General features: G+C 46.8%; 3 protein-coding genes and 1 pseudogene across 3 annotated transcripts; 2 read left to right on the forward strand and 2 right to left on the reverse strand.

Moving 5' to 3' along the window:
- Positions 1–728: 728 nt before the first annotated feature.
- Positions 729–1,595, forward strand: LOC110681010 (annotated as a pseudogene).
- A 5,448-nt stretch (positions 1,596–7,043) lies between these two features.
- On the reverse strand, positions 7,044–7,437 carry LOC110681011 (histone H4-like). The gene is given in 3 exon segments (XM_021856776.1): positions 7,044–7,147; positions 7,149–7,196; positions 7,198–7,437. Coding segments are annotated over 3 exon segments (312 nt in total). The 5' UTR covers positions 7,387–7,437; the 3' UTR covers positions 7,044–7,072.
- Positions 7,438–11,426: 3,989 nt separating this feature from the next.
- Positions 11,427–12,087, forward strand: LOC110681012 (histone H3). Its single transcript, XM_021856777.1, has one exon. The coding sequence runs from the start codon at positions 11,622–11,624 to the stop codon at positions 12,030–12,032; it is 411 nt and encodes a 136-aa protein (XP_021712469.1). The 5' UTR covers positions 11,427–11,621; the 3' UTR covers positions 12,033–12,087.
- Positions 12,088–12,909: 822 nt separating this feature from the next.
- Positions 12,910–13,410, reverse strand: LOC110681013 (histone H2A). Its single transcript, XM_021856778.1, has one exon. The coding sequence runs from the start codon at positions 13,324–13,326 to the stop codon at positions 12,952–12,954; it is 375 nt and encodes a 124-aa protein (XP_021712470.1). The 5' UTR covers positions 13,327–13,410; the 3' UTR covers positions 12,910–12,951.
- Positions 13,411–13,647: the final 237 nt, after the last annotated feature.

The following is a 13,647-nucleotide window of genomic DNA, read 5'->3' on the forward strand; positions in this document are numbered from 1 at the left end:
ATGCCTATTCGGGCAGATTTCGCACTAGCTCATTTGCAGATTCCACCGCAGGGAGGGTGCTTGCTTTGCTTGCTTGCTTCTTGAAGTAAAACATTCTCAGATAAGCTAGATCCATAGTAGCACGTGCACTGTCCTTTTCCAATGCAGTTGCCGCCGATGGCTGAGGCAATGCCAGCAATTTGCACACATTCGACCAACCAACAGTGCACAGGTGGAAGGTGATTAGTGTTTGGTGACATTGTTTTCCGGACAAAATGGCACAAACTTGTGTGACTGACGTCATAGTCGAGCCCAAGTTTTCGGTATGTTTGATGAAAAACATCAAATTAACATTGTTCAAAGTTTACTAAAACCAAACGCGTAACATCGCTCGTCGGCACTGGGAATGACTTTGTTTGAGGCTCATTAGGGGCCATTAGACACCGGCATACTGGCTATACCCGCATGTCACCGCAAAGAGCAACCATTCATGTTGCCAAATTCACCACCGCCGTGCAGGGTGGTATTGTTTCAATAGTTACTATTGATTGTTTTATCGAGCAAAGCCACACCATATGGCGCACGGGTGCTGTAAAGACATGTCTCAGCGGTGCTTCTCGCGAAACCGGCCCGATGTGGCGATGACGGGCTGCTAGCGAGACTCATGCACTCACCAAACGGACATACTAGACAGGCAAATACTTAGTGCGATTACCGGAAAAATGCGTTTTAAAAAGGTGTTACCAAAAAATATGTACAATATTTCGCGAACAGTCATCCAGTGGACGACCATGTCTGCATCCCTAACACAGACGACGAAATCGAACACCGCACTGTTGCCAGAATTTCCGTCATTCATTCGTTTACTATCGCCATCGTGTGAGTGTTACTCTAGCTACCTATCGAGATGTCTGAAGTTGCCACTGAAGCCGCTGCCGCAGCCCCGGCTGCCTCGCCAGCCAAGACCAAGAAGCCAAGGGCCCCCAAGGGACAGGGCAAGCCGAAGAAGCCGTCGACCCACCCCCCAGTCAACGACATGGTTGTTGCTGCCATCAAAACCTTGAAGGAACGCAACGGATCGTCCCTGCAGGCCATCAAGAAGTACATCGCCGCCAACTACAAATGCGATGTCGCCAAGCTTGCCCCCATTCCTCAAGAAGGCCTTGAAGAATGGCGTCGAGAAGGGCAAGTTCGTCCAAACCAAGGGCACCGGCGCTTCCGGTTCGTTCAAGCTGAAGGCTGAAGCTAAGAAGGCCGCCAGTGAGAAGAAACCGAAGAAGGCCGGCGAGAAGAAGGCCAAGAAGGCTACCGGAGAGAAGAAGAAGGCCACCAAGAAACCAGCTGGGGAGAAGAAGGCCAAGAAGCCAGCCGGCGAGAAGAAAGCCAAGAAGCCGGCTGCAGCCAAGAAAGCCAAAGCTGCTGGTGCCAAGGCTGCCAAAAAGGCCGGTGGTGTGAAGAAGGCTGCTGCTCCGAAGCAGAAGGCCACCAAACTTCCAAGACCGCCGCCAAGAAGCCCAAGACCCCAAAACCGAAGAAGGCTGCCCCAGCCAAGAAAGCTGCCGCGAAGAAGACCGCTGCCAAGAAGTAAATTTGGGACAGCAACCGTACTGTTGTAAAACAGTATCTAACATCCAATCAGTCCTTTTCAGGACTACCATCCAAGTTTAGAACAAAGAGTTGCACAGTCAATGATATTCCATTTCCATTTATTTCCAGAGGGAAATAAATCCCCCGAAAAGTTACGTGCACTTTGCCACTGAATGGCGAATTCTTCCCGAACCCTTTCGCAAATCAATAAAATTGGCCAATCATGCACCCCTTTCTCTGCCAGCAACTGTAAAGCCCGGACAGGTAGGCGAGCACTGGCTGGCACTCACTGTAGCGGTGCATCCGTACCCAAAGCAAAACCTCCACTAGAGGAACAGCTTTTGATACACTCGAATGATTCAAGGATTTGAAGAAGTCTATCGACTTAAAGGCTCCCCAGATCTAAGCGACTTTTTACGGCGACAGCGACAAAAAAACGTCGCGATTTCGCAGCGATTCGCGTCGTGTCAGTCAAGATGGTTCCATAGAAGAGTGCTTGCAGCGACACAACAACGAAATCGTGTCGCTGTCGCCGTAAAAAGTCGCGTAGTTTTGGGGGAGCCTTATTTAAATCGGGTTGAGATTCGTAGCGTTGCCTTGTGAAACCAAAACATGTTTTCGCGGCAACCTGGAATCGAACCAAGGACCTTGCGATCGATAGGCCCGTGCGTTTTTAATACACTCAGGCAAATGGACTATCGAAATACATTGGATGCACTTATGAAAATTCGCCACAATAAATCGGGTTGAAATTCATAGCTTTGCCTTATGAAACCAAACATTGGCAACAAAAAAATGTTTCTCGCAGCAACCTGGAATCGAACCAAGGACCTTGCGATCGTTAGGTCTGTGCGTACACCACGCGCCTACCGACGCCTGGATGTGAGTTGATGCTAAAACGAAACATAAAGCGTTCGTATGTCAAAATGCAAAATGTATGCATTTCGATAGTCTAGTTCACAGGTCCGTACGTACCGGACCTACTGGGCAGGCTGAGTATCGACATCCCAAGTAGAGCGGTCAAGTACAGTTTGCTGCTAATAACCAAAGTAATCTTGACAGCTGATCCAGTATGAGCGAACTGCCACTATTTTCCTTGCGGAATAATCAAATTACTCTTGTGGATGTTGCAAATTAAGTTAATTGGCAGTAAAATACTAAGCCCAGGGATTGGCTTCTGAAAATCTCAATCTTTCGGGGCCAATGGGTCGACCTTGCTCAGTATGTTTGATTTTCGTAATCCAATGCTGTTCCACTATTCCAAAGATGAGAGCAAATCAATACAGTGTAACTGATTTTAAGCGTGATTGGCGAATCGAACGCCTCACATCCCCCCATCGCAGTTTGGGTACGAGAGAAAGAGAGTGAGCACCGCCGCCATTTGCTTGCGTGCACCGAGAAAAATTTGCGGCTCGAAATTTGGCCCTGAGCTCCTGACACTCAAATTGAAACCGGTAAATTACTTCCGCCGCTGTTACTACACGTGGAGCATTTCCGTTGGAGTGAACGCGTCTTCATTATCAAAATTTTTTGTGCTCATTCTTTTGATTTATTTCGCACATGGGATTTTGCGAATGCCTCTTCTTCTTCTCATTTTTCTTGGCCGGCTTCTCACTTTATTTTTTTATGTGACCATTTTGCTCACATGGCTTGTTGGGAAGTTGAACCCAGACACCTTCAGCATGGGTTTGCTTTGTAGCCACCGACTTTACCACTACACTAAGGAAGGCCTTGACTGCTATTTATCAACATTATGCTCTTCAAGTGCGTCTTACTGCCGAGTTTCAGATAATTTGGCCGATGCCAAACTCCAGATGCCAAAATAAATCAGTGTTTCATTAAATTGATGTTTCTCTAAAGTAATTAAATCTAGGGTGAATTAAAAAAAATAAAACAAACCACACATGTAGCAGCATCTACCTTACCTATTCAATTTGTAATCGATTAGTTAACTAATGAGAGATTAGAAACTCTTAAAATGCTGTTCCCAAGGAAATCTGGATTTATTGTGGTATGAATATTCAACAACTTAGGATTTTTTTTTGTATCCAATATGTTTGAGTGCAAAAACTTTCGGCAAGATTATTTTAGGCTAGTAAACTTTTCTTTCAAACTCTTGAGTCAAAAAGTTAGAGCCAAGCTCAAAAAATCAAACAAACATTGTTTGGTACTACATTGCTAATTATTGAGAAAAGTGAAACCTTTTTAAGAAGTTAGTACCGTAAAATGGGGTGTTAAGGACTCGTGGGGTTTTAAGGGATTGAACTTCTCCATCAAGTTTGAAAAGTCACAAAAACGTCGGAAGTCGATATATCAGTCATCTGAAATGCTTGCTTTGTTCGGAGGATTGTGAGCTGCATTATGTGATCGGGGATATCTATTAATATTAGGTATTGTGGAGTCTAGATATTGAAAACGATTCAAACCATTTTTGAAAGAATTTTATTGGCAAAAAAGATTTAACTACAAAACAATGAAACAATATTAACAAAACTATGTGAGTAACCCAGAACATAAGTATATTTAATTGAGATCACAACGCAGACAAAAGCTTTTGAAAATGTTATCTAGATTTCGCCTTTTAATATTTCTTATGGAAAAAGTTTCTTTTTTGAAAGTTAGCGGGGTGTTAGGGGATTATCTTTTCTACTACTTTTTCCAAGTTACAAAACTCGTTCGATTTATGCCGATATATGTTCCATTATACTTTAGGCTTGTTCCGTGAAGTAACACTGCATTGTAAAGGTTAAGGGGACTATTTTGTTTGTTACTGAATATTACTAAAATGTCTAGCCCTGAAAATATGGATTTTTTTTTTTTTTTTTTTTTCTCAGAGGCACCCGAGTTGCGCGAAGAGTGAAACCAAATCTACCTATCGAACTGTCAAACTGTCTACCTATCGAGCAGACCAGCAAAACAAATAGGGGCTATTTTCGAAGACGAAGGAGAACAATCATTCAAAGAAGCAAATGCAAATATATAGGTTATGATCCTGTTGCATTCAAGTATCAAAACCAATTCAAGACAATTTCAATATCGAGTTAGGGAGAGTTAACTGTACCGTCAAGCTACCATTCACCGTGCATTTAAGAAAAATTTGCACTTCAAAAAAATATAAAACTATTCCAAATAATTTGAAGCGTACTAGAATACCACTACGTAGCGGGCAATTATATAATAATTCAGGGAAAAATCTAAAACTAGTGATGCATAACAAAAAATTAGTCAAAAATTATGTTTGAAAATGTCATGTTAAGGTCGCCTCGTACCGTTCTATGTGTCACCATTTACCGTGCGTATAGTTTTCGTCATGATTTGATTTTGTATCTTGAAGAAACGTTGTTAATGGAGCAACTATGTTGCTAGTAGTGTGCGCATTCATTTTTAAGAGTATTCAAATCTTCATTTACAATAAAAACTATACAAAGTTTAAAAATTGGCTAAATTATTATTTTTTAATTAAAATCGTTATAGGAGGTTTGACTGTATTGTCCAAACCATTCCATATTCACTTAAATTCTAAATATGAAGTAGTTTAATGACGACATAACAATAAACTAATATTATCGCATAATTTCATGCCTTTTACACTATACACGGTAATAGGATCCATATATATTGAAAAGGATCCATTCACCGTGCATTTGGGTTTCGACTGAAACACAATAAAAATTCTAATTTGCATTAAATCTCATTGCTCATACGATGAAATACATCTTACTAATAATATCCACAGTGAAAACTTGTTGAAATTTTGAAAAATTTCATACTCTATCGTTAAAATAAAAAATGTGATTTTTTGGCGTTTCTACTAAGATTGTTGCAATATCTCGTTATCAAACAGAATTCACATGATTTTGTCTACATAAACTAGGTTTTTCAAAAATTATTTGTGGCAAAAACTAGTTCGTTTCATCAGTTTTATCTTATTTTGCTGACCAAAGAATGATTTGTGAAAATTGTATGAATATTCTGTAGGAATTTGTATATGTGCACGGTGAATGGAGGCCGCACGGTGACTGGTGACTTAACGGTATATAGGTTATGATCCTGTTGCATTTAAGTCTCAAAAACAATTCAAGACAATTTTACGAAGTATTGACAGTTCCAGATTAATAACTATGAAAGATTTAGCAGTTAAAAGAAAACGGTTTGCGTTTGCAGGAGTTCCAAGTTCGATAATATTGATGTATTATCTGATTGAGGTTGAGCATAACTTATGAAAATGAATGAAAGCATCAAAGTTATTGATCAAAAAGATTATGTTTTGTTGTTGGCAAAATATGGTTTCATTTGCGAAAGTCAAATTCCTTTACAACCCTGTTTTGCAGTTACGTCAAAAATCACACATTTTCATGATTATCTCAGAAATCTGCCATAGGATCCTCATAATTGTGTTTGGCACGCGACGAGAGAATCCAGTACTGACCCGATTTTGTCAGCCAATTTCAGATTTGTCAAAAATTGGTATCGTCATGTTTTACCACGTACCCTCTTTAAAAGTCCATGTAACCATGTCGAAATTTGAAAAACGGGAACAAAATAAAATGACCCGATTTGGTCAGCCTAAAATTCATCGAGGGGCTGACAAAATCGGGTCCTTACTGTAGTAGGGCTGTCCTTTGTTTAATTATTGACATACTAGAAGTTGCTTGAAAACACCCCATTTTACGGTAGACATTTCATCATCCACTTTCAATACATTTCAATGAAACTGATTTGTTCAAAGTCATAAATGCTTGTTGTGGTTTGTAGATTCGAAGCTTGGAAATGTTCGTTCAAAACGATTTTCCCCGGTGACCTTCTCAAATTCCCGGTTTTTTTCCCGTCGGTGGATTCAAATTCCCGTCTCTCACCCGGTTCGGTGATTCGTTTTCCCTTCGTTTCGTTTCGGGTGCGCGAACACAATTCCAGTGCTTGTAAATATTGATTGGCAACCGCATCCATTTCTCATAAGGTACAGTGTGGAACATGATGAAATATTTGTTCGTCCATCGCATTGTGGAACCGAGCGAGGCAAACTAAGAAGTTCTAACGCAATCCTAATGGAATTTGATGAGTGGTAATAGGTAATAGGGAGTGGTACGACGAGCGTTCCGTACCTGACACTGAAGTCCGGAGTTGAGATGCATGCACGTGAGATTGGTATGGAAAGATGCACGCACTGGATTTCACCGGCGTGGCATCATAGCGGTTGTTGTTTTCGAACCGACCGAAGTACAACAAGTAAGTAACAACAGTAGTGCCACCCCGGGAAATGACAGTGCTGACTAGACTAGACTATGTATGTATATATATATATTGGCATTTTATGGTGTCTTCCAATCGGAGACGAGAATTTTCTCCCCAAGCCACGCCACCGCCGGACTGCAAAAGCGTGTAGTGCTTGTCCCATTAGATTACCCTTGCTTTTAGTGTGTGAACATTTGTCGTATCAACTCCTTGATGAGTGTGTTTGGTGGCCCTGAAAAGGGCCGTTTTGAAGAGCGAAACTTTGGAATGCGATTTAACCTCCGAAACCGTACAGGGTGCGTCCCTGACGCTTCAGAGCGTAGACAACATCCATAGCGGTAACGGTTTTTACGCTTGGCGTGTTCAGTGTAGGTAACGGCATCACGGATGACGTTTTCCCAGGAACACCTTCAACACACCACGAGTTTCCTCGTAGATAAGTCCGGAGATACGCTTGACTCCTCCACGACGAGCCAGACGACGGATTGCGGGCTTGGTGATACCCTGGATGTTATCACGCAAAACCTTGCGATGACGCTTGGCGCCTCCTTTTCCGAGTCCTTTGCCTCCCTTGCCACGGCCGGTCATTTTGGATGAATTTGGTTCTGTGTTCGACGACGGTAGTACTGGAACTGATGGCTGCGCCAATTTCATTTCATTAAATTCATTTTATTTTCATTTTGGATTTTTGTACAAAATTATTTTTACATGTAAGGGTTTGACCCGAAGGGGTCCTTCAACTTTGTTTGTAATGGTTTTTGCTTGGCTGGTTTTGATATTGTGGTGTTACCCTAGTTTTTCTTGGCCTTATGGGCTCTGGTAATTTTTATAAAAAGAGAATTTGATAACCTAACTAACTATTTACACTACAAGAAAAATTTGATAACCTAGGGGGGAACGAGGTCCCGGATGACCTGCTGGTCCGATTGATGGCAACGAGCCCTAAATCTGCCGATCGAGTCACCAAAGCGCTCCTCTAGTGTTTGATCTCGGCCAGACGGTGGACCTCGGTTGTCCTCGTTCTCGGAGGACTATTGAGGATCATCCGGAGGAACTTATTTTGGGTCCTCTGGAGCCTCAGATGGTGGGTTTTAGCGCAACTCTCCCAGATTGGTACGCCATATTCAATTACTGGAAGAATGACCTGTTTTGTAAACAGCAAGCTTATTCTTCAGAGACAGAGTTGACTTCCGGTTGATCAGGGGGTACAATGCTTTGAGCAAGATGTTGCTTTTAGTGACCGTTTTGTCAACCTGCTGTCTGAAGAGAAGCTTGCTGTCTAACGTTAGCCCAAGGTAGTCGGCTGCATCAGACCATTCCACCGTTGATCCACCGAGGGTGATTTTACAATCCTCAGCCGGAACAAGTCTGGGGGATTTGGAATAGGGGAAGAGGATGACCTGGGTCTTCGCTGCGTTGATACAGATCTTCCAGCTGTTCAAATAATCTGACAAGACGTTCAGGCCTCTCTGGAGTCGAGATGTTAGTGCTCTCGTGAATCTGGCCGCTTGTAGACGACTGATGTGTCGTCAGCGAACAGTGACAGAGAGCCGCCTTCAGGGAGCTGAGGCATGTCCGAGGTGAACAGGTTGTATAGTAGGGGACCTAAAATACTGCCCTGTGGGACACCTGCGGGGATGTTGTGAGGGTCTGAGTTGACTCCATTAAGGGAAACCCTGAACGTCCTGTTAAACAGATAGTTTTTGATGATTTTCACCAAATAGGTGGGAAGATTGTATCGGTGCAGCTTGTACACCAGGCCGTCGTGCCAGACGTTGTCGAATGCTTTTTCAACATCGAGCAACGCCATGGCGGAGGATTTGGCAAGGGACTTGTTCCGCCTGAGGATGTTGGTTACTCGAGTCAGTTGGTGCACGGTTGAACGACCGCGTCGAAAGCCAAACTGTTCCTCGAGCAAGATGTTGTTTTGATCGGCTGCCGAAAGCAGCCGTCTGTTGATCGCTTTTTCAAAGAGCTTTGGATAACCCTGAGAGAAGGCTGATGGGTCGATAGCTTTTGGGGGAGGAAGGGTCCTTCCCAGGTTTCTTAATGGGGATGACTTTTGCTGACTTCCACGACGAGGGGAAGTAGCTAAGTCGAAGGCACTGATTGAAAATCAGTGCCAGATGTTGGTAGAACTGGAGACTCAATTGCTTGAGCTCCAAGTTCAGGATGTTGTCGAAACCTGGGGCCTTCATGTTTTTGGATGTTTTGAGATAGGCCAGCAACTCGTCAGCAGTGATCTCCAACTCCTCCGAGAAGTCGTTGGGAGATCGGTGTAGGTTAGCTGCGTGTTCGGAAACAGCAGCGTCGTGTGGGCTAGGAATGGTCTAGCCCTAGATTGTGGGAGCTGACGAAATGCCGACCTATCTCAGCAGCCTTCTCCGCAGGGTTATCAAGCGATCCTCAGAGTCGGTGTTGTCTAATGGGATCAACGGTGGAATAGGTCTGGGTTTGGATTTCAAAAGTTTGGTCATCTTCCAGAATGGCCTAGCACAATCTGGGAGAGAGCGGATCTTGTTGGAAAAATCATCGTTCCTGAGGTCCACCATTCTGGCCTTGATTATTTTGGATATGGCGATTGACTTCGCTTTTCAACGCAGGCAGACCAAGAGCGTTGATACTGCCTGCGTTTGGTGTTCCTTAAACGAATGAGATCTTTGGTAACACGATCGATGAAAAGGGGTGTTGCTCACCTGACCAGATGCTGGTACATGCTGTTCTCGGGCCACGGAGATGGCCTCTTCGACGCTCTGCAGGTGCCGGTCGATGTCTTCAGCGGACGCCAGGGGAGCCTCGTACTGGATGTTAGCGTCGACACACCGCTGGAATTGCCCCAGTCGACACGGTGGTAGTTGCGCCGGGTGACCCGATGCCGTTGACCAGGGAACCAACTTCTGCCACCACCGGGTAGTGGTCCGAGCTCAGGTCCTGGTGAACGACCGGTTGGGAGATGTTGTCGGCCATGTTGGTCAGGAAGATATCAATGGTCGCATGGGCCCCGGACCGGCTCAGGCGGGTGGGTGAATCCGGGCTCAGGATGGTGTAGTGGCCTTCCTCCAGGTCCTGTTGTAGGATGAGGCCGTTCCTATTTCGCCGGGGGTTTCCCCAGATCTCGTGCCTTGCATTCAGATCGCCAGCCAGGATGAACTGCCCTGCCGCCGTGTCAGTTTTGACGATGTCTTGCTTTAGGGCCGCCGATGTTCCGTCGTTGATGTTGGTTTGCTTTCGGGCAGTACGCCGCGATTTGCTCCGGAGTGTACTCCAACATTTGCTCCGGAGTGTACAGGGAGCCGTCGTCGGAGGGAGGAGTGCCGGGGACACTGCGTCCAGGATTCCCCCATCCAGGAGGGGGCGCATTCTGCACCGGTGGGGCGGCGGCGGCGGCCGCGAGGCGATGCTGAACGGAAGGGGCCGACTGGCGGGATGCCTGCCGGTGGGTTGGTTGAAGCGGTGGCAGATTGGGCACTTGGTAGCGGGGCGTCGGGAAGTGCTCCCTTTCAGTCAGCGGTGGAGCGTGGTTGGCGCTGGCTTGCCGTCCCAGCTTCTTCGCGGATGCTTGCTGGCGGATTGCCAGAAATTCCGCACGTTTGGGGCAGATGCGGCTGCTGCCCTCATGGTTTGCACCGCAGTTGGCGCACTTCGGCTCGGTGCCCTCCATCGGTTGGCAAGTCGTAGTTGGCGTGCGCGCCCGGCAACATTTGCCACAGCGGGGCTTCATGTGGCAGTTCCGTGGCCGTGTCCGAGCGCAAGGCAGTGCCACCACTGCGTTACGTCCCGCTTTCTTCGGGCGGTAGCGCTCCCATTCCACCACGATGTGGAAGAGCGCTCTCACCCTCGACAGCCCCGCCATGGTGGTGACCCCTTCTCCAAATGGCCAGGTAGAGCTTCCCGGCTGTCGTCCTCCTTGTGCTCGCGGATGGGGAACACACTCGTCGGCTTGAGTCCAGCCGCCTTCATCTCATCGATTATGGCCTCCGGGGTGAACTCCGGCAGCCCTCGGACGAGAACTTTGAACGGCTTGCTACCGGGGGCATCGTGGGTGTAGTATTCCACCCCTTTTGCCTTCAGCAGCTTGCCGGCCTTGTCGAAATCGGCGCCGGAGGCGCACATGATCTTGGTGCCGGTATGGCACAGCTTGAACAGCGGCCGGATGTTGTTGGCCGCTAGCTCAGATCGCAGCGCCGAGAGGTCCTTCGACGCCGTGAAGAGGGGGGAACCTTCGCGCCCGGGGGGCTTGGTCCACAGGCAGGGAGGCAAACTGGTTGTTTGCCAGCAACCTGCTGTATGCCGCCGGGTTGGCATCTTCATTTCTTGCGCGTTTCGGCGCGCTGGTCTGCCCACTGTCGGCCAGCGGGGCGGGGATCGAGGCGGAGTCCGCCTTTTGCTTCCTGTTGCGACCCATCGCTATGGGCCGCGGTTGCTCTGCTTGCAGAGATGCCTTTTGGCTAGCCACCCCAAGGAGGTAGGATAGCGCCGGAGAGCAGTCGCGGGAGCGGGAAATCGCGAAAGGTGCACTTCGCACACGAACGGGGGAGAATTCGAACTTGTGTCTCGCAACTCAAAAAGACAACGCAACCGTTCACAACGGCAGTTCGATTCGGAATGGCTGCGCCAAACACTAGCGGCCACTTTTATACCCACTCGAGGGTTGAGTTCTTCTTTCCTCTCTTGCTTTTTCTATTCTTCCGTGGCTTCCGATTGGTTGCCTGCATCGATATGAGCATATAAAAGAGGACTGCCTGGTTTTTTGACCCTCATTCTGTCGCTGCGTTTCAACTGATCCGTTTGGATTGAAAGCAAATTAATCATCATCTAACACAATGGCCCGTACCAAGCAGACTGCTCGTAAGTCTACTGGAGGAAAAGCTCCTCGCAAGCAGCTGGCTACCAAAGCCGCTCGCAAGAGCGCCCCAGCCACCGGAGGTGTCAAGAAGCCTCACCGTTATCGGCCAGGAACCGTTGCTCTGCGTGAAATCCGTCGCTACCAAAAGTCGACTGAGCTGCTGATCCGCAAGCTGCCATTCCAGCGTCTGGTTCGTGAGATCGCCCAGGACTTCAAGACCGATCTGCGCTTCCAGAGCTCGGCTGTCATGGCCCTGCAGGAAGCGAGCGAGGCCTATCTGGTCGGTCTTTTCGAAGATACCAACCTTTGCGCCATCCACGCCAAGCGTGTCACCATTATGCCCAAGGACATCCAGCTGGCTCGCCGTATCCGTGGAGAACGCGCTTAAATTCGGTCTGCATTATAGTTGCCATTCTCAACAAAACGGCCCTTTTCAGGGCCACTAGAGCATTCCCTAAAAGAGTTGTGTGAGCAATTTTCCCTTCAGTGTACCTAAAACTGTTTGTTCCCCTGGGGGAACGATTACTTCCTAAAGCCCCTTGACCTTCCTCCTACCACCGAACGATCATACTCTCAACACTGATGAGGGAGGTACGTCAACCAACCGACAACTCGAGTTGTCCCTTCATGCTTCGCTTTGCACACACTTTTGAATGTGCATCTCCAGCGCGGACTTCATTCTCTGGTACCGGCCGTATGTTTCCCCTTCTTCTTATGCTCTTTCCGGATGCAGAAGCTTTCCCAGCTCGCCTCCCCTTGTTGCTACAAACTAGACAACTCGAACATCCAACATTGAAAGTTTGACCGTATGATTGAAACGTAATCTTTGGCTTGTTTACTTTGAAACACACCCCTATGATAGTTATAATTGATAATTGTGGGGTTTGGAAATTGATTGATTCCTTTAATATTAGGAGCTCCTGATATAGCCTTTCCTCGAATAAATAATATAAGTTTTTTAAATACTACCTGCTTCATCAACTCTTCTATTGTCAAGCAGTAGATAGTAGAAAATGGGGCAGGAACTGGATGAACAGTTTACCCTCCTCTCTCTTCAGGAACAGCTCACGCAGGGCTGGCTGTTTCAATGTTTTATGTTTCTGTTTCGGCAAATTGAACTCCAAAAATCGAAAGTTCGAGGTATCCCGAACAGAACATTTAAGAAGCCCAAACGTTTCCCCCGCGGAATCTAGGAATTGATTCAGAAATGGTCATAATATGGCCGATATCTCTTCATCGATCCTCTCTGTGGCTGGATATTGTCGTCCTGAAAAGGACGGTTTTTGGTTTGATGCACGCAGTGTAACTTATGCCTTCTTTTCGGTTTTCTTCGGCAGCAAGACAGCCTGAATGTTGGGCAGAACACCACCTTGGGCGATGGTAACACCGGACAGCAGCTTGTTCAATTCTTCGTCGTTGCGGATGGCCAACTGCAGATGACGGGGAATGATTCTGGTCTTCTTGTTGTCACGGGCAGCGTTTCCTGCCAATTCGAGCACTTCAGCGGCCAGATATTCCATAACGGCAGCCAAGTAGACTGGAGCGCCGGCACCGACACGCTCGGCATAGTTGCCCTTCCGGAGCAGACGGTGAATACGACCGACTGGGAACTGCAATCCAGCGCGGTTGGAACGGGACTTTGCCTTTCCCTTAACTTTGCCTCCTTTGCCGCGGCCAGACATTTTGTGGTTGAGTTTGAGTGGACTTGAGAAACAAACGTTCACGAAGCGTACGTAAGCGGTACTGATGGTGATTTCACCGGATGAGGGTATCTTTTATACATGCGTAGCCCTGCGCTGCACTCATACTAGGATGGTGCGAACGAAATGGATGAAGTAGCAAACGAAGCGAAGGGGCGGAACAGCGCTCACCATTCTACGGGTATAAAAGAGAACCGACTGGTTGGTCGGGCATCAGTTTCAGTTTTCGTTTGGAATCTAAAACAACGTTAGCAGCACGATGGCACCGAAACCAGCGGAAAGGCCGCGAAGAAATCCGGCAAG

The sequence above is a fragment of the Aedes aegypti genome, unplaced genomic scaffold (assembly GCF_002204515.2).
Source record: "Aedes aegypti strain LVP_AGWG unplaced genomic scaffold, AaegL5.0 Primary Assembly AGWG_AaegL5_hic_scaff_2344_PBJ_arrow, whole genome shotgun sequence".
Lineage (NCBI taxonomy): Eukaryota > Metazoa > Arthropoda > Insecta > Diptera > Culicidae > Aedes > Aedes aegypti.